We start from the raw sequence: 20,994 nt of genomic DNA, 5'->3' as shown, positions 1-20,994 counted from the left end.
GCATCTGCCTTCCTAAGAATACTTTTCTATATAGTTACTTACTGAACAATACCTGCAGTAGCCATGCATCTCTGATCTCCATCACTATTAATGAAACAACCTATTCCATGCCTCTGGTAACCAGTGACTCTATGGACATTCCAGATTATATTTCATATGCTGTGCATCCACTCCCTCTTGGCATGGAGAACAAGACATTTCATAAGCTGCTGAACTTTACAGGATTCCATGCCTGTATTGAACAACTTAAAACTACCTCCAAAGAAGTGAACCAAACAATTGCCTTTGAGAATAGACAGATTACACAAACTGTTGAAAATTTGCTACAAGAGGCTCATATTTCTTTTCTTTGGGTATTCACCTACTGCTAATCATGTCTTCAGTATTCTTATTCATTCTATCATTATCTTAATTTTACAAATTTTCCTATGCTGTAAAATGAAACACATGTACATTTCCTTATAGTGCATATCCTACAAGACACCATCTACATTTTAAGATAGTTACACATGATTTTCTAGCATCTATCTCTGTCACCAAACTAATTTGGCTAATTTGACATGGTCTACTGCATGGCAAACCAAGTTTTATTAAGATTTGATATCTCGCCTATCAAAAAGTCTAACGGCTTACAATAAAATTTTTAACTTATATACAAAAATTAAAAAGTGAAAACAAGACTTGAAAGTGGGGGAAAAAGGGAAGAACCACAATATAAATTAGAAAAGCGGGGAGGGAATGCACAAAAGGAAGGGTCAGCAATAATATACTGTTTCTTCCTATACCTTCATACTCCCACTCATGGCATCATGGTACCTTTAGACCTTAACCTCCTCAGAAAACTTCCTGCATTCCTTATGCAATGTTCATTCTTTTTGTGAATGGCACCGAGGTAGCATATTGGGTTTTCCTGCCCAGTAGTGGTTGCCCTACCTAAGACACAAGGTTTGGATGTATAATGGGAATTGCTTATCTCCTTCCCAGGAAGCTGCTCCTGCCCACGCAGGTTTTTTTTCTGCAAGCAAGTTGCTCAGAAGTGTTTCTGCTCTGCTTTGTGGCTTTGTTATTTTTGGTGGGGTTTCTTTGTGTTCGGTAGGAGGCATGGTGCTTGTTGCGACTTCTGCCTGGGAGAAGATGAAGACTTGCACAGCCAGAAGTCTGCTGCTAGCAGGATCAGCCCTCAGTAACACTTAGTTAGGCAGCTTGCTTTCACATTTTTGGAGCTCAGAGGTTGTCCCCTGCACAGCTGCTTGCAAAAACCCGAGGGAACAGTACAGTTTAGGGGGTTGAAAAACTTTTGTGCATAAAAGAGGAGCGGGACTTGGGAGTGATAGTATGTGATGATCTTAAGGTGATAAAACAGATTGAAAAGGAAGCAATCAGAGACAAGAAGACTTTGATTAATGAATGGAAAAGGTCACAAACGGACAAAAACTGGAAAAATCACAAACATCAAAGCAGGTGCCATAAGGCAGTAAGATGGGCCAAAAGAGACTACAAGGAAGAAATAGCCAAGGAGGCAAAAAACTTTAAGCTGTTCTTTCGCTATATTAAGGGGAAACAACCCGCGAAGGAAGCAGTGGAGCCGTTGGATGACCATGGAATAAAGGGAGTGCTAAAGGAGGACAAATCCATCGCTGATAAACTGAATACATTTGTTGTGTCTGTATTTACCGAAGAGGATATACACAACATACCAGAAGCTGACAGGCTCTATGCAGGAAACGAAGATGGGAAATTGACAGGATTGACAGTCAATCTAGAAGAGGTATGCAGGCAGATTGATAGGCTTAAAAATGATAAATCCACGGGACCGGATGGCATAAATCCAAGGGTAATCAAGGAACTGAAAGGGGTTATAGCTGAACTACTTCAACTAATAGCCAATCTGTCGATCAAATCAAGAAGGATTCCGGAAGACTGGAAAGTAGCAAATGTTACGCCAATATTTAAGAAATGTTCGAGGGGAGATCCAGGAAACTACAGACCGGTAAGTCTGATCTCGGTACCGGAAAAGATGGTATAGGTGCTGATAAAGGACCGCATCATTGATCACCTTGACGGACACAATCTGATGAGGACCAGCCAGCACAACTTCAGCAAACGAAGATCTTGTGTGATAAACTTGCTGCACTTCTTTGAGGGAGTAAACAGGCAGATAGACAAGGGTGACCCGGTCGACATTGTATATTTGGATTTTCAGAAGGCATTCGACAAGGTCATAGAAACATAGAAATTGACGGCAGAAAAGGGCCTCGAGGGCAGGAGGGCCTGGGATCCCTCCTGCCCGATCGTGTAGGGGGGTAGAGGGCGAGAGGCCAGGAGGGCTTGGGCTCCCTCCTGGCCTGATCATAATCAGGGGGTGCCGCGGGTGCCGTGGGGTAAGAGGGCTTGGGCTCCCTCTTGCCCCAAACGTAATCGGGGGGTGCCGCGGGTGCCGCAGAGCAAGAGGGCTTGGGCTCCCTCTTGCCCCGAACGTAATTGGGGGGGTGCCGTGGGGCAAGAGGGCTTGGGCTCTCTCTTGTCCTGATGCTGTCGAGTCGGCAGGGCAAGAAGGCTTGGGCTCCCTCTTGCCCTGATGCTGTTGGGGAGTCAGGGAGTCGGCGGGGCAAGAGGGCTTGGGCTCCCTCTTGCCCCGATGCTGTCGAGGGTTCGGGGTGCCACCAGGGTAAGAGGGCTTGGGCTCCCTCTTGCCCCGATGCTGTCGAGAGTTTGGGGTGCCGCCGAGGCAAGAGGGCTTGGGCTCCCTCCTGCCCAGATCGTTTTAAGGTGGGGGGATTCTGTAACCGGTGTTGTTTTTGACAGACACCGGTTACAGAATCCAGCTTTTAGGTGAAGGAATGGCTCCTCCTTCGCCTAAAAGCCCTTGTGTTGGACGTTTGGGGCTTAGGCGTTTTTTTGGTTCATTATGGGGTATAAGTGTAGACGTCGTGAGGGGATAAGTGTAGACGTAGTGGTGGTCTGGGCGTTTAAACAGCTGAATGTAGAGGCAGGCCATTATCAAAAAAAGGACGTTTTTTTTTTATTATGGACATTTTCCCTGCTTCTTCTTTCAAGGTTTAAGGCCTTAGGCCAAAAAGGGGCTTAGACTTTTTTTTTATTATGCCCCTCCACATGTTTATATATTGCTCAGTCATTCCTACAAAAAAAAAGACAACGAAGAAATCCTGCTGTTTATAGAGTATTACACTCGTCCCTCAGTCAAAATGAATGTAGTATTGCCTTGATTTTATTATATTTTACTAGTGTTTAAGCCCGTTACATTAACGGGGTCCTAGAATATATGACTGGCTGTCTGTCTTTATTTATGTCTCTCTCCCTGCTCCTGTCTCTTTCTTCCTTTCTTTCTGTCTCTCTCCCTCCTGCAATTTTTCCCTAGCCTCCTTTGTCTGTCTGTATTTTTTTCTGTCTCTCCCCTCCCCCCCCCCCCCACTTTCCTTTGCAGAAGCAGCAGTGATATTTCCCTTCCCCTCCAAATCCCTGTGTAGTAGTAGCAGCATTTCCCCCCACCACCACCCCATTCCCTTCTCTTCCCCCCCCCTCCTCAACTTTCCTTTGCAGAAGCAGCAGCGGTATTTCCCTTCCCCTCCAGGTCCCTGCTGAAGCAGAAGAAGCATTTTCCCCCACACCCCATTCCCTTCTCTTACCGTGAGCTGCCCTGCTCCGTTCGGCCCCTCCCACTTCCTTTCCAGCGTGCTGGTCTGCTGTGGCTGAAGGTTTTTTTTCGGTGGCTCTTCTCACGATCCCCGTGGTGGCAGTTCCTCCTGTTCAAAGCGGCCTGCTGAGGTTCGCGGCCGGCTGTAACGAACCTCGCAGGCCGCTCTCCAACTTGGTAGCATGTTCCCTCAGACGCGATTACGTCAGAGGGAACGTGCTACCATGTGGAGAGCGGCCTGCGAGGTTCGTTACAGCCGGCCGCGAACCTCAGCAGGCCGCTTTGAACAGGAGCGGTAACGTTTTTTGCGGGAAGGGGGGAGTCTAGTAAGTACACAGGGCCGGACGCAAGAGGAGCCGCCACCGCGAAAAACCCCAGCGAGACCGCAAGTGTGGGGCCGTTGCAAAGAGCTGACTTCTGCAGCGCCGTAGTCAATTTTGTTTTGAATGTGTGAGCAAGCAGTGAGTTTTTTTTTCCTGCAGGAGAGTATGAGCGGTAGTGGTTGTTGCGGGAGAGGAGGGGGTGGGTTGGAGTCGGCGACGTGCAGGCTGCCAGAGCGGCAGGGGTAGGCAACCTTTTTTGTTGAATGTCTGCCGGGTAAAGCGCCGTGTCGAGGAGAGCAAGCAGTGAGTTTTTATTTTTCCTGCAGGAGAGCATGAGCGTTAGCGTTTGTTGCGGGAGAGGAGGGGGTAGTTGGAATTTGTCAGCTTCGCATGGGGCCGTAGTAAGCGCGGGGCATGCTGCAGTCTTGGCGGCCACGGACATACGGATCACGGAAGCACGCCGATAAGACTGCGCATGCGTCGCCTACGGTTTTATTATATAGATATATAACTTTACGATCCAATCAGCAACTTTTATTGGTTATCCCCTCTCTTAAAATCATAAATACCAGAAGACAGTATATTTTCTCTGTCACAGCACCGCAAACATGGAATTCTCTCCCACTTTATTTAAGGGAGGAGAAAAACCTCGACAAATTCAAAAGCCAACTTAAGAGTTTTCTTTTTAAAGATGCTTTCAATTCTTAATTGAAATGCCAATTACTCTTTACAACTCCCTTTCACTTCAGTCAGCTATATATATTTTGTTTTCCCATCCATTCTGTGTTTTCACCCTTATTGATCCCTCCTTTCCTATTATAAATTGTATTTCTTCCCCCTCTTTCCCAATGTTTCCTGTCCAAATTTGTCTAGTTTGTTTTAAAATGATTTTTAGATTTTTATTATATTATTGTTAATTTTTATTATGTATTTTCTGTAAATGTAAATCGCTTAGTAGTTATGATAGGCGATTAATCAAATAATGAATAAAACTTGAAACTTGAAACTTGATATTCCTTTTGCAAAATATTGGCAGGTTGTGGGGATGGGGTGGGGTTCCTGAATACATCCTGAACGCAGCCTGAACTTTTCATGAGCCAGGTTAGGCTGTGTTTTTCTCACTATCACCATGAAATGCCCAGCCTCATGGTTTCTTCTCTGCCTGCTTTATCCTTTGAGGCTTCTGGTCTTTGTTTGGAGGTGTAGCCAGAACTTTGTGTACAGGTTAGAATTCATTTTACTGTCTTTCCAATCTTGTTGTGTTTACCCCTTGCCCTTGTAAACAAGCCAACTCTATGCCACATTCTCTTCCTCCATTCCCTCCACCACCATGTTCAACATTACTCCCTCTTGTATCCATTTCCATCTGTCCCACTGTTTCCACCACCACATCCAACTTTTCTCCTTCATATCTCTCTCTACCTCACTCCTCTCCCATCACCATGTCCAGTGAGTCTCCTGGAAGAGGTGGTGGAAATGGAGACTGTGTCTGAATTCAAGAAGGCCTGGGAAAGGCACGTGGGATCTCTCAGAGAGAGAAATAGATAATGGTTACTGTGGATGGGCAGACTAGATGGGCCATTTGGCCTTTATCTGCCGTCATGTTTCTATGTTTCCAATAATTCTCCTCTTTCTTCCTTTCTCTATGTACACCATCTCTTTCCCTCTCACTCACCCCATGCTTAACATTCTCTTTTTCTATTCCCAGATCCCTCCCCCACATAAGAACATAAGAAGTTGCCCCCGCTGAGTCAGACCAGAGGTCCATCTTGCTCAGCGGTCCGCTCCCGTGGCGGCCCATCAGGCCTAGTGCCTGAACAGTGGTCCCTGATTAATTAACTTACCTCTAATCCCATACCTATAATCTACCTTTACTCTTATCTGTACCCCTCAATCCCTTTGTCCTATCCAAAGCTTCTTTGAACCCCTGTAGCGTGCTCCTGTTTATCACATCCTCTGGTAGCGCGTTCCATGTATCCACCACCCTCTGTGTGAAAAAGAACTTCCTGGCGTTTGTTCTAAACCTCTCCCCTTTCAATTTCTCTGAGTGCCCCCTTGTACTTATTGATCCCCTTAATTTGAAAAATCTGTCCCTGTCTATTTTTCTATGCCCTTCATGATCTTGAAGGTTTCTATCAAGTCTCCTTTAAGTCTCTGCTTTTCCAGGGAGAAAAGCCCTAGCTTTTTCAGTCTGTCAGTATATGAGAGGTCCTCCATGCCCTTTATTAGCTTAGTTGCTCTTCTCTGGACCCTCTCAAGTACCTCCATGTTATTCTTGAGGTACGGCGACCAGAACTGAACACAGTACTCCAGGTGCGGGCGCACCATAGCACGATACAGTGGCAGGATGACTTCCTTTGTCCTGGTCATGATACCCTTCTTAATGATACCCAACATTCTGTTTGCTTTCCTTGAGGCCGTGGCACACTGCGCCGACGCCTTCAATGTTGTGTCTACCATCACTCCCAGGTCTCTTTCAAGGTCGCTCACCCCTAGCGCTGATCCCCCCCCATTTTGTAAGTGAACATCGGGGTTTTTTTCCCTATATGCACGACCTTGCATTTCCCTATGTTGAAACTCATTTGCCACTTTTTGGCCCATTTTTCCAGTGTTGTCAGATCTTTTTGGAGATCTTCGCAGTCCTCCATGTTATTAACCTTGCGATATAGTTTGGTGTCATCCGCAAATTTAATAACCTCACATTTTGTTCCTGCTTCCAGGTCGTTAATGAATATATTGAATAGGAGCGGTCCCAGCACCGACCCCTGTGGAATTCTGCTCGTGACCCATTGCCAGTCTGAGTAATGTCCCTTTACTCCAACCCTCTGTTTCCTGTCCGCCAGCCAGTTTTTGATCCATCGGTGGACCTCCCCTTGCACCCCATGGTTCCATAGCTTCCTTAGTAGTCTTTCGTGTGGCACCTTGTCGAAGGCTTTTTGGAAGTCGAGGTAAATGATATCTATGGATTCCCCTTTATCCACCTGGCTGGTTACCCCCTCAAAGAAGTATAATAAGTTTGTGAGGCATGACCTGCCCTTGCAGAAGCCATGCTGGCTCGACTTTAACTGCCCATAGTTAAACATAGTAACATAGTAACATAGTAGATGACGGCAGATAAAGACCCGAATGGTCCATCCAGTCTGCCCAACCTGATTCAATTTAAATTTTTTTTTTTTTTCCTTCTTAGCTATTTCTGGGCGAGAATCCAAAGCTCTACCCGGTACTGTGCCTGAGTTCCAACTGCCAAAATCTCCGTCAAGACCCACTCCAGCCCATCTACACCCTCCCAGCCATTGAAGCCCTCCCCAGCCCATCCTCTACCAAACGGCCATACACAGACACAGACCGTGCAAGTCTGCCCAGTTACTGGCCTAGTTCAATATTTAATATTATTTTCTGATTCTAAATCCTCTGTGTTCATCCCACGCTTCTTTGAACTCAGTCACAGTTTTACTCTCCACCACCTCTCTCGGGAGCGCATTCCAGGCATCCACCACCCTCTCCGTAAAGTAGAATTTCCTAACATTGTCGATGTTGTCGATGTGTTCCCAGATGCTGTCTTTAATCAGTGCTTCCATCATCTTTTCCGGGACCGAGGTCAAGCTCACTGGCCTGTAGTTTCCTGGGCCTCCCCTTGAGCCTTTCTTGAAGATGGGCGTGACATTTGCTATTTTCCAGTCTTCCGGAATCTCTCCAGTTTTTAGGGATAGGTTGCATATTTGTCGAAGTGGCTCAGCTATTTCGTTCCTTAGTTCCTTGAGTACCCTTGGGTGAATGCCATCCGGACCTGGCGATTTGTCGCTCTTTAGCCTGTCTATCTGCCTGAGGACATCCACCTTGCTCACCTCTAGCTGGACCAGATTTTCATCCTGCTCTCCTTTTACAATCTCCTCGGGCTCCGGAATGTTGGTTGTGTCCTCCCTCGTGAAAACTGATGTGAAGAACTTATTTAGCCTGTCAGCTATCTCCTTTTCCTCTTTTACCACTCCCTTTCTGTCCCCATCATCCAAGGGTCCTACTTCCTCCCTTGCTGGTTGCTTCCCCTTAACGTACCTGAAGAATGATTTGAAGTTTGTTGCTTCCCCTGCCAGTCTCTCTTCATATTCTTTTTTTGCTTTCCTAACCACTCGATGACACTCCTTTTGGTGTTTTTTGTGTTCCTTTTGGTTCTCCTCTGTTTTGTCCTTTTTCCATTTTTAGAATGATGCTTTCTTGTCACTTATCGCCTTTTTCACTGCATTTGTTATCCACACTGGGTTTTTTGTTCTATTTTTTTTACACCCTTTCCTGTACTTGGGGATGCACAGGTTCTGTGCTTCGTGCACCGTGCCCTTGAGTATGGTCCAGGCATTTTCTACGGACTCCATCTTCCTTGCGTTGTCGTTGAGTTTCTTTCCCACCATTTTCCTCATGGCATCATAATTTCCTTTTTTGAAGTTAAGTGCAGTCGTTGTAATTCTTTTCACCTTTGATGATCCAATTTCTAGCCTGTACTGGATCGTGTTGTGATCGCTGTTTCCTAGTGGGGCTAGTACTGCCACCTCCTTAGCGGGTCCCCCTAGTCCGTTGAGGATTAGGTCAAGAGTGGCATCACCCCGTGTTGATTCCGTGACCAGCTGTTCCATGAAACAATCCCTCGTGATCTCCAGGAATTTGGTCTCCCTCATGCAGTTTGAGTGCCTAATACTCCAGTTTATTCCCGGGTAGTTGAAGTCTCCCATCACCACCACACTTCCGCTTTTGCATACCTGCCTCAGTTCAGCCTCCAGATCCTGGTCGATTTCTTCCGTTTGTCCAGGTGGGCGATAGTACAGACCCAATTTTATGTCTGCTCCAGTTCCTCCTGGTAGCTTAACCCATAGTGATTCCAAGTCGTCCGCCCTTACTGTTGTTTCCATTCTGGTTGAAGGTATGGAATCTTTTATATATAGCGCTATTCCTCCACCCTTTTTATGTGACCTATCTCTCCTGTAGAGTTTGAATCCTGGTAAAACCACATCCCATTCATTGTCATCAGTCCACCACGTTTCTGTGACTCCAATTATGTCTTGGCCCTTTTTTCTGGCTAGGATTTCCAGCTCTCCCATTTTAGCCCTTAGGCTCCTAGCATTAGTGTATAGGCAAAGTAAGTCCCGTTTCTTTCTTGCTGTTTTTCCTCGTGGTTTGGCGCTCCTGGCCCTCTCGTAAGTTGCCAGACCCCAAGCCTCATCTCGATCATCCTCCTTCTGTGGTGTGTCTGTTTCGTCCTCAGCCTGTTCCCCTGTTTTTGGTTGTCCCTCTGGATTCCGTTGTTCTCTATTAGTGCTGCTTGCCAGTTTTATTTGTGCACAAGACCCCTGCAATTCTCCCTTAGGTCCTTTTTCAAAAAGTTCCCACTCAGACCTGAGCCCTCTTTTACAGTGTCCTTGCTCAATATCTTTGGCCCGGGTCCCCTGCATTGCGTCCTTAGGTTCTTTTTCCAAAAGTTCCCTCTCAGTCCCGATCCCTTTTTTACAATGTCCTTGCTCTATGTCCATGGCCCTGGGCCCCTGTGTTGTATCCTTAGGTCCTTTTCCCAAAAGTTCCCACTCAGTCCCCAGCCCTCTTTTACAATGTCCCTGCTCAGTATCCTTACTTGATACAGTATCTCTTTCCCCATCCTTCCATCCTATGTCCCACTCCCAAGTTCATGCCCCCTCCCTCCCTTCTGTGTCCCAAATTAGTGTTCCCCAGTCCCTCCCTCCTTTCCAGCCTGTCCCAACTTAAGTCTTCACTTAGTTTAAGTTTGCACTAATGGGCTGCAACTTTTTTGGGTGATATCGGGATAGTGACTATGTCTCTCAAAGGTGATCCTTAAGATTGTATCATCTGTTCTCAGGAAGTTATTATTATGTGAATCATAGTGATAAATCATTTAAAAGCTTTCATAAAGGTTTTATTGGCTTTTTTTTTTTTTTAAAGATATACAAACAATTTCCAAATATCATTACAATTAGAATATATGTATAATCAACATGATTATTTTTGAGGCAATTAGTCAATATTCAAAATCATTTATACGGTTAGCTTTGTTTAAAATGGAGGGAGATGCCAGCCAGCCCACATTGGGTTGGGAATGGGATTCTTATTTTGCTCAGCACAGTAGGAAATACATTTTAATTTTTAATTTTTCCTTTTATATTGGTTACAGAGACTGATTTCTGTTATTATTTGTTGTGATGGAGAAGAAAACTGGAGTTCAGAAACTTGTAGATTCAAACAGCAACCGTATTTCATATGCAACAAATAAGGGCAAAGTATGGAACTTTTTTAAAGTGGTAATGGTTGATGCCAAAAAAGTGCCTTTTGTACTTTGCTCAAGGTTAAAGATAGTTCTCTCTTGGAGATCACTTGATGGAACCAATGGCTTATGGGCTCACAAGAACTATTGTGCAAACCGGATGCCAGCAACAAAGATTACAGCACTATCAGGTTTTTCTCTCCCAAGTAATACCAATAAAGTACCTGGTAACATAAAATCTGAGGTAGCTGCTTTTTTGGTGTTCAACAGATGTCAGGCTTTTTTCTTTCGTTGAAGTTGAAGGATTTAGGAACTCAACGAAGCTCATCTCCATAGGTGCAAACTATGGGAATGTTGACCTGGACCAAGTCTGCCCTGTGGGTCAACTATCTCTTGTCATCTTAATGGCATTGAGAAGAAACACAAGATCACACTCGTCGGCTCAGTGCCTCAGCTTGGGGTGACAAATGATCTCTGGACACACAAGCAAAGCAACCACAGCTACATAACTGTGACTGTACAGTATGTTAATAACTGGCTAACTGAATCATGTATCTTGGCTACTTGATTACTGGAAGAGCATCATACATCTGAAAATATAAAATGGACAGTAAAGTAAATTCTGGATGAGTTTAGACAATGCCAGTAATATGAAAGTTGCTTTTCGAGAATACACGTGGATTGGATGTTCATGTCATAATGTGAATTTTGTTTTGCCACGGACTGTAGCAGACAAATTTGCAGGGCACTGGTTTGCCACATGAAGTCGCCAAACTTATTGACACCTCGAAAGAACTGGTGACATTGGCAAAACATACAAAAATTAACAATCAGCTGTTAACAACACTTAAGCAACGTGTATCAACTCGATGGAACAGTGTGCTGTTCATATTGAAATCAGTGTCATCCAGTTTTTTTAGATCTTCATGCACTGAGCACAGAGCCAAATTTTAATAGAAATGTTTTGTGTCTGCTGGCTGATATCAATGAAGACTTGTTGGCTGATGTCATTCAGGTTTTGGAACCTGTTGATATGGCCACAAAATGCCTCTCAACTGACAAGAGCCCCTCATTGAATCTGGTATTACCTACAAAAATAAAGCTGCAAAAGCACTTCACTGCAAAGGCTTCTGACAGTTGCATCATCATACAGCTGAAAACCCATCTGCTTAACATGATGGATAAATACTTCCCAGTTCATTAGTTACATTGTACTGCTGCTTTGCTGGATCCAGGGTTTAAAGGCAATTTCGGAGCGTTAGCACCAACGGAACATGCAAAGGCACTGTCCAGCTTGAAAGAGATGGTAGATAGGCTGCCAGAAGCAGACACTCAAGATGACTCATCTGTCTTGCAGCATCTTAATAAGAAAATAAAACTTGATGAAAGTTTCTTTGAAGACCTATATTCTTCAACTTCTTCAAATATGTCTGAGGTATGTATATATTTTCTTTAGATAGTTCAATATTTTATCTTATGACAATATTACTTGCTAGATACACCTTCTAAACTATGTAATCTGCTTTTCTGAGGTGGATGCATACTTGACTTCTACTGATGAAATCACAGATATGTTGTTTTATTGGAAGTCGAAATCTACAAAGTGGAGAAAACTTTCTGGAGTTGCCAGACGAGTCCTTGGAGTGCCTGCTGCCAGCACATCATCTGAGCGGTCTTTTTCATCGGCTGGGCATGTTCTGAAGGATAGACGATCACAGCTTGGACCACATACTGTTGATGGGTTTCTGTTCCTGAATGGACTTAAGAAATAATTATCCCGAACTGGTTAATGTCCTCTATCTTGGTGTCAGCCACATTGCTTAAGTGCTAACAGCTTTTTTATAAAGGTATACACATAATTTCCAAATATCATTACAATTAGAATAATTAGAATAACTGAAGTCTGCCCACAAGGGTACAAGGATACAAAATTACAAGGATACAAAATTACAGTGGTCTGCAGAGGAAAAAAAAAGAGGCGGAGGCCTAGCAATCTTAATCAAACAAGATCTAACCTTAATATAATTGAGAAAACATCTAACCCGTACATGGACCTATTAGCTTGCCAACTCTCAAGCACCACACTACAAGACACACTAAACTGCATGCTCTGCTACATAGCACCGGGAAACTGGTCTTTAGCAAGAACCGAAGTGGAAGGCTTCATATACCAATACTCACTAATAGCAACCTACAACCTACTCCTAGGAGACCTAAATCTACACCTAGATGATCAATCATCCAAACAAGTAGACAACTTTCATTTCTCAAAGCCTTATCCTTCCAAATGCTAAATCCATAAACAACTCATGAAAAAGGCCACCAACTTGATATTGCAGCCTTCATGACCCACCAACCATCCTTAACAGAAATTCATACATCTAACGGAACATGGTCCAGATCCATCTGGTCAGACCACTACACCTACACTTTCAACATCAAATGGACCAAAAACAACAAAAAAACTATAACAAAACTCAATAAAGTAACATACACCTCAAGCAAACACATCGAACCCTCCATATTCTGGTCTAAAATAGATGAAACTATTCTAGAAAACAACCCCGAGGACTTCATCTTACATTGGGAAAGACTTTGCTCCAACACCCTTGATGATTTAGCCCCACTGCAAACCAAATCCAGACCCAGCAGGAGATCAGATAAATGGTTCGACTCTGAATTGCTACAACTCAAAAGACAATGTAGACCACAGTTCTTCAACCGCCGGTCTGCGGACCGGTGGCGGTCCGCAGGAAATTTTTGCCGGTCCGCACAGGGCCGGCAAGATTAACATCTGAAGTCTGCGCTGGGACGGAGAGATCTTGGGGAGCCTCCGACAGTGGCTTTCTCCCCTCTCTGCAGCTCTCCTTTACTTCCCAGCGCAGCGATTCACGAAGGCAGCCGCGGGGCTTTTGCTGAGTCGCGGCTGCCTCTGATGATGCAACTTCCTCTTTCCTCAGAGGCGGCGCGACCCAACAAAGGACCCGAGGCTGCCTTCCTGAATCGCTGCGCTGGGAAGTAAGAAGAGCTGCTGGGAGGGGAGAAGTCACTATCAGAAGCTGCTGGGCAAGGGAAAAAAAGGGACAGCTGCTACTGGAGAGGGAGAAGGAGAAGGAGAGATGCTTCTGGGAGGGGAGGAGGGAAAGGGATCTGGGAAGCTGCTGGGCAAGGAAAAAAAGGGACAGCTGCTACTGCAGAAGGAGAGATGCTTCTGGGAGGGGAGGAAGGGAAGAGAGTTACTGCTGGACAGGAGGAGGAGGGAAGGGAGAATGAAAAAAGGAAGGAAACAGCTGGCAGAGAGATTAGAGGAGGGGAAGGGGAGACACAGGCATGAGAAAATAGAGAGATTAATGATAGGAAGAGGTCAGCAGAAAAATAAGCAGAGAGGGACAACAATGATAGATCTGGTGTAGGAGAGATAAAAATGAAGAGAGCAGTGAAGCTGGAATGAATCATGTAAAAAGGAGAGAGGGGGCACAAGCTGGATGGAAAGGGGAGAGGGGCATAGAAAGAAGACAGATACCATATGGAAGGGGGAGAGGACAGACAGTGGATGGAAGGGGCAGATGCTGGCTTGAAGAGACAGAGGGCAGACGCTGGAAGGAAGAGAGTGAAAAGAAGATTGAAAGCAGAAACCAGAGATGACAAAAGGTAGAAAAAAATCATTTTATTTCTATTTTGTGATTAGAATATATCAGATTTGAAATATATATCCTGCTAGAGCTGGTGTTAGACATAACTGGGGACTGCAAAACCCAGGCAGTGCTTCTTTAGCTTCCAGCTGGCTTAGGGCGCTCTCTGACCAGGAGGCAGTTGCCCTAGTTGCACTCCCCTAAAACTATTCCTGTCATGTGTGACTGCAGTATTCTGTTAGCATGATATTTCTGTGTAGCATTCTGTAATAATTTGGCTTCTTCAGTTTTCTTGATAGTAGAGGGGATATATGTGAAGAGGAGGGGAGACAGGGGTTTTGTGATCCTTGCTCTGAATTATTTGTATTTATAAAATGACAATTGTACAGAATATTGTTTCTTTTTATACTTTAATAAAATACATTCAATATAAAATCATAACTGAGGCTTGTGTGGATGGGATCAAATGATTTGTGGGGACCGAGCTCGCGGAGATGGGGCGGAATTTTAAATTTTAGTCCTAGTAGTTTGCCGGTCCACAAAATAATTCTTTTTTTTCTGCCGGTCCACGGGTGTAAAAAGGTTGAAGAACACTGATGTAGACGACTATAAAGAAAATGGAGAAAATCGAACTCGGATCATACAAAATACGCCTGGAAAAAAATCAACAAACAATACAAATCACAATTAAAGAACAAGAGAAAAGCACACTACACCAACCTAATAGGCACTGAAACCCAAGACACCAAAAAACTATTCCAAATTCTAAAAACCCTAACCGACACCAAAACCTACCTGACCACTAACAATACTAACCCCCCTCAGCCACTCTATTAGCAGAACACTTCCAAAATAAAATTACCAATGCAAGAGCTACCCTCAATGACACCTCTACCCATCCCAACGAATTCACAATTCTCCCCATAGATAGATATTCTACTGCAGCAGATAGAATATGGTCTCAATTCCCCAACATACAATGGCCCGAATTCAACAAATACTACAAAAAATACAGCCATGCATCCTGTGACCTCAACAACTGTCCACCATATCGCCTAAAAATATCCAGCACAAAATTGCGCGCTCTTCTTCTAAACTGGATACAAATCTCGCTAATAAACGGCCACTACCCTACCAACCTCAGCAAAATCATCATCACCCCGATCCTCAAAGACCCCAAAGGACCGATAGACCAAACAACCAACTACAGACCCATTGCCTCTATTCCACTCTATGTCAAAATAATAGAAGGACTAGTTACCAAATTCCTCTCCAATTACCTAGAAAACCATAACATACTCCATGCCACACAATCCGGCTTCAGAAACAACTTCAGCACGGAAACACTACTAGGATCTCTCTTGGACACAGCCAGAAAACATCTCAGCACAGGAAAAAAAATGATGCTCATACAACTAGACCTTACCGCTGCATTCGACTTGGTGGACCATAACATTCTACTACAAATCCTGGATACAATAGGTATCACAGATAAAGTATACACATGGTTTGAAGGATTCCTTAAATCAAGAACCTATAGAGTAAAATCAGACAAAAATCTGAACCTTGGTCAAACCCCTGCGGAGTTCTCCAAGGATCCCCTCTATCCCCGACTCTCTTCAATCTCTATACTGCCTCCCTCAGCTCTCACCTGGACAAACAAGGCATAACCTCCTACAGCTATGCCGATGACATTACCATTCTCATACCCTTCGATCAACCTGAACTCTCCATGACGAATACAATATACCAAACACTAAAATCAATAGCAACCTGGATGAAAGATCACAAACTGAAATTGAACCCAGATAAAATGAAATTCATCCTCCTAGAAAACAACAAAATACCAACCATAACCAACATTGAAATCAACGCAATCAACTACTCCATACAAACCACCCTAAAACTGCTAGGAATAACTATCGAAAGATGCTGCACCATGCAACCGCAGATCAATAAAACAATACAAAAGTCATTCTTAGTCATGAGAAACTTAAGACAAGTTCGGAAATTCTTCGAGAAAACTCAATTCCAGCTCATAGTTCAGTCCTTAATACTAGGCCTACTTGACTACTGTAATATCCTCTACGTCCCATGCCCTACAACCATAACAAAACAACTACAAACTATCCAAAACACAGCACTAAGACTCATCTACTCATTAAAGAAACATGATCACATTACAGAAGCATATCTCCAATCGCACTGGCTTCCGATCCCAACAAGAATACAATTTAAATTCTACTGCCTACTATTTAAGACTTTATACGGAGACAGTCCAAACTACCTGAATAACCGCCTCATCCACAACACCGCAACCAGACATAGGAAAACTCACACCCCATTCTCATACCCCCCAATTAAGGAGGTCAAACGGAAAAAACTATACGATGGCCTCCTGGCCACTCAAGCAGCCAAACTAGACAACCAAATCGCCAATCTACTGACGGCATCCCTCGACTACAAGACTTTTAGAAAAAAAATAAAGACCATACTCTTCAAGAAAACTTTGAAAAAAGAAATAATATCGCAAGTCTCAAACTCCACCTCTCACTAAAGCCAACTACCCCAAACAAATAACCTTACCCATTTTTTACTCTTTTTGAAAATGACCAATTTTTATTTTTTTTTTTGTAAGTTCTTGTTGTAATACATCTTGGATAATTCTTTTGTAATCCGCCTTGAACTGCAAGGTAATGGCGGAATAGAAATCCCTAATGTAATGTAATGTAATATAATATGTACAGTCGGGGGAGTGGCCAAGATGGCGGCACCAATCTGACAGTGCTGAGAATGCTCCTGTCGCTGTTTATCTTTTCTACACTATCGGAATGCCGCATACTAAAAGGAAAGGCAGTGCGAGGGCGCCTACCTTCTCAACATCCTCGTCTACTCTCGTACAGTGAACTTTGGAGCAGTGCCTGCCAGCGGTTTGCTTGGGATTTGGCAAGTTTAGCCCCGCTGCGAGACCGAGGAGAAGACTCGATCTCGCTGGAGCAAGAAATCTCGCTCTCACCTGCACCTGTTGTCCCGCCTCCTTGTCCAGTGAATGCGGCTGCCCTGGAAGTGGAAGGGAAGGAAGCTGAAGTTCCACCTGACCCTGATATAGAGGGAGGATCCACAGCAGATGAGCTTCTGCTGATGCAGACCAGCCTCAGGGATGTTTTACCCACAAATGAGGACACTATCGGCAATCCTCAAGATTCTCTAGAAACTGGATACTGCAACTACGAAGATGGCAGATGGAGGTAAAATCTCTTGGAGCCAAGTTACATAGTTTTACCAAGACTTTTGAAAAAACAAATACTAAAACAAAAGATTCAATAATAAATCTCCAAAATGAGGTACAATCATTAAAAGCTTACAAGACTGTCGCGATGCTACAACGTAAGATAGAAAATATTGAAAATTAAAACCGACATTTGAATGTGAGAATTTTGAACTTTCCCAAGTCCCCCGGGATTTTCCCGTATGATATGTTTAAAAAATATTTGGTGGAGGCATTGAGATATTCCTCTGAATTTATACCCCCTTTAAATAAAATTTACTACTTGCCTCTATCTTTGAAAAATGCCCAGGACATCAGGGAAGGGGAAAATAGTCAATCTTCACAGGTTGATTTAAAAAAACATATCCGCTATTCTTGAGGAATCTGTCTCCGAGTCAACTCAAAGAACAACATTACTGATATCTTTTGTTTTTCAGCAAGACTTGGACTCATTTATGAAACTATACTTTAAGTCTTCAAAAAATTTATTCTATGAAAAAAGAATATGGGCATATTTAGATGTAACAAAGTCCACTCAGGAAAGAAGAAAGCAGTTCCTGTCTTTAAGACAAGTTGTATCTCTGAGCGCAACTTACCTTCTAGCTTATCCTTGCAAGTGTGTTGTGAAATATGCACAAGTTAAGTATGTATTCTTTCTGCCAGACCAATTAAAATCTTTTCTGGAGCTGAAGAAGATAGCCTGATGGAGCACACACAGGTGCATTGAATTATTGACAAGCCAACTTTGTTATAGCCTTACCTTTGTTATTATTTTTCCTTTAGATTAAAAAATGTACTTCTCTTTATTCTGGCGATAACTCCCCCTAAGTTTATTGGAGTCTAAGGAAGATTATATAATTATTCTACATATTAAAAGTTTTCTTTTTGTGATGGCATATATTAACTTTATTCTGCTGTATTTCTTTAACAAGAAGTTTATTTTCTTGTAAATATGATTTGAAAAAGTGATAAAGAATTTATTGTTAGTTTAAATAAACTAAGACTTAAAAAAAAAAACCTTTCTGAAGTAATTGCTGCTTTTTATGGGGGCAGGTAACTTTTATGTGGGGATGAATGGGGATAGAGGGGATTCCTCATGGGGACGGGCAGGGATGAAGTGGATTTCTCACAGGAAAGGGTGGGATTTCGGTGGGGACGGGTGGGATTTCTGTCCCCGCGCAACTCTCTATTTTGTACTTTCCTTCCAGTCCTTTTTGTAGTTTCTCCGGCCAGCCGGCTGGAGAAAGCCCTAGAGTCCAGGCAACAGTGCAAAGGCTACTGGATTTATGTGCCATAGATCCAGTTCTGGATGAAGAATCAGGCTGGGGCAGATACTCGATATACTTCATCATGCTTAAAAAGGCTGAGACAACTGGGAGCCAGTAAGGAAGCCGCTCATTGCTGAGCAGCAGCAGTGCCAAATCGCATTCCTGTTTGTGCTGCTCAGCGGCCGAAGAAACCTGATCTGCAGCAGCCAGTTAGCAGAGGGACTCGGAAAGTTTGCTCCTGCCCGCTGCACTTCCACAAGGGATTGGCAGAGGAGGTATGAGGATAGAGCAGGGAGGGGGGGACAGGGTGCAGAGCCTTGTGGCGGCGGCCTGCAATAATTCTGGGAGGGGGTGTTGGCTTGAATATAAACCAGGACCCCCATTTTTGGGCCAATTTTTAGGTCCCAAAATCCCAGTTTATGTTTGAGTATATACGGTAAGTTTCTGCGAATAGCTATGAGCTCTATATAATATTAGTACTGGTTGCACACAGTTTTTGTAACTGTTTTGATCAGTTACTTGAATGTTATAAAGTTAATTAATATGTTTGTTACAGAGCAGAACAGAATTGTCGTGTTGGGGTTTTTTATTCCCCGTTTCCCTCCTTCCAGGTATGTTTTCCATTACAGTGCTACTTGATTGCTTTTTACAAACTGAGGGGGGCAGGAGCAGCTCCCTGGGAAGGAAGCGGAGTTGAAAGATGATTGACAGCATTCTGCAATCAACTTGTGGGTTCAGATGCATAACCTACTTTTCTGGACTACTAGACATATCTACAAGAAAGAAGATTATCGAGGTAAGAACTTAATCTTTCTATAGAAGTTGAAGGTGACTAAATTTTCTCTAACATTGTAGGGATAGAAATTTAATAGGGGAAGACCTCTTTCTTTTCTAGTTTTATGAGTGCTGCTTTTATGCTTGCTTACTGTATTACTAGCCAGAACATTTTAGCATTCTGTAGTATTATCTCTAGGAAAACTGTGAACAGTTGTAATTGTAACAGAATGCATTTTTTATGTTTATTTTTAAGTGACAAAATGTTTCCTGCTTTGGGTTTTGGTGCTCAGCTACCACCAGACTGGAAGGTAAAGCATATTTTGTGTCTTAGTTGTATTTTTAAAGTTACCTTTACTTGCAATCATTTTTGTTTTATTCAAGTGTGCAAAATGAAAAAGCATGTAACAGAAGTCATACCTGCACTTCTACTCACCTAACCTTTGTACACTTCTCCCTCCGTATTCATGGTTTCATCATCGTGGTTTCGATTATTTGCGGGTTTTAATATTCTGATACCTCCCCCCCACCCCATTATGTCACTGAAATCGCCGATTCACACCTTTTACAGAGAAAATCGCAGATTCCAAATTTCATAGAGAATATCACTGATTCCCAGCGATTGTACAATACAGAGAAAATTGCTGATTAACACTGTTTATAGAGAAAATCGCTGATTCCCAGCAATGCACAGAGAAAATCACTGATTTCAAGTTTCACCCATGAGGGGGCATCTCCCTCCTACACTTGTACCGCATACTGAAGATCCATTTCCACTGTCTGAGGAGGGACCTGGTGCTCACTTATCCTCTTTTTCTCCTCCTGCACTGCATGCAGTACATGTACTGGACGATGAGGAGGAAGACACCTACTGAGTAAGAGATCATTACTGTACAGTACTCTATTCAGTACTGGTTCACTCATGTTTAATGTACAGCACAGCACTGTGTTATTCAAAAGTTGCAATAAATGTTTTAAACTTAAATCGCGAATCTCTTATTTTTTGTTATTCGCGATTTCTCCTTATTCGCTATGGGGGTAATAATTTAAAAAAAAAAAACCCGTCTAAAAAGTGTCCTAAGTGGCTACTTGGACGATCAAAAAGCCTGATCGTCCAAGTACCCATAACCAAAGCTGGTTTTTAGACGTATCTAAAACCAACTTAGGCCTTTCCCCTGCCTCTAAACGCACAGAGAGAAAAGAGGTGTGTTTAGAGGAGGGGAAAGGGCGGGCAGTGGGCGGGAGGTGGGCTGACCTACACCTAGCCGTACAACAGGTATAACCAATACAGTTTAGTTGGCACTTAGACCTTTTTCACTTAGACGAAATAAAACCAGGTCTAAGTGCTGAAAAAGGGGCCGCTGAGCTGATGGCCGTTAGCGCCATCAGTTCAGCGGCCCGGCAACCTAACCATCGCGGCAGGAGAGATGCCTCATCTCCCCTACCGCGATGCCATCACTCCTCTACCCGAACTGCCGCGGGTCGCAGCAGTTCCGGTAGAGGAGTGATGGCATCGCGGTAGGGGAGATGAGGTATCTCTCCTGCCGCGATGGATCACTCCCCCCCCCACAAACAACATCGGGGCAAGAGGGAGCCCAAGCCCTCTTGCCCCGTTGAAGCCGCAACCTCCCCCCGACTTGATTGGGCCAGAAGGGAGCCCAACCCCTCCTGGCCCAGGCGACCCCCCTACACCCCGACACGTTCGAGCCAGGAGGGAGCCCAAGCCCTCCTGGCCCAGATGACTCCCCTACCCCCACCCCCACTACATTACGGGCAGGAGGGATCCCAGGCCCTCCTGCCCTCGACGAACCCCCC

At 43.9% G+C, this 20,994-nt stretch overlaps 1 protein-coding gene across 2 annotated transcripts in view; it reads left to right on the top strand.

Moving 5' to 3' along the window:
• Positions 1-20,994, top strand: part of CPNE2 (copine 2) — a 476,132-nt gene that overhangs the window by 330,602 nt on the left and 124,536 nt on the right. For both annotated transcript variants that reach the window (XM_033943760.1, XM_033943758.1), the window contains exon 12: positions 19,436-19,490. In XM_033943760.1, the coding sequence (XP_033799651.1) occupies positions 19,436-19,490 (55 nt within the window). The remainder of the gene's footprint in view (positions 1-19,435; positions 19,491-20,994) is intronic.

The sequence above is a fragment of the Geotrypetes seraphini genome, chromosome 4 (assembly GCF_902459505.1).
Source record: "Geotrypetes seraphini chromosome 4, aGeoSer1.1, whole genome shotgun sequence".
NCBI lineage: Eukaryota > Metazoa > Chordata > Amphibia > Gymnophiona > Dermophiidae > Geotrypetes > Geotrypetes seraphini.
This window is presented reverse-complemented; position numbering and strand designations above follow the sequence as displayed.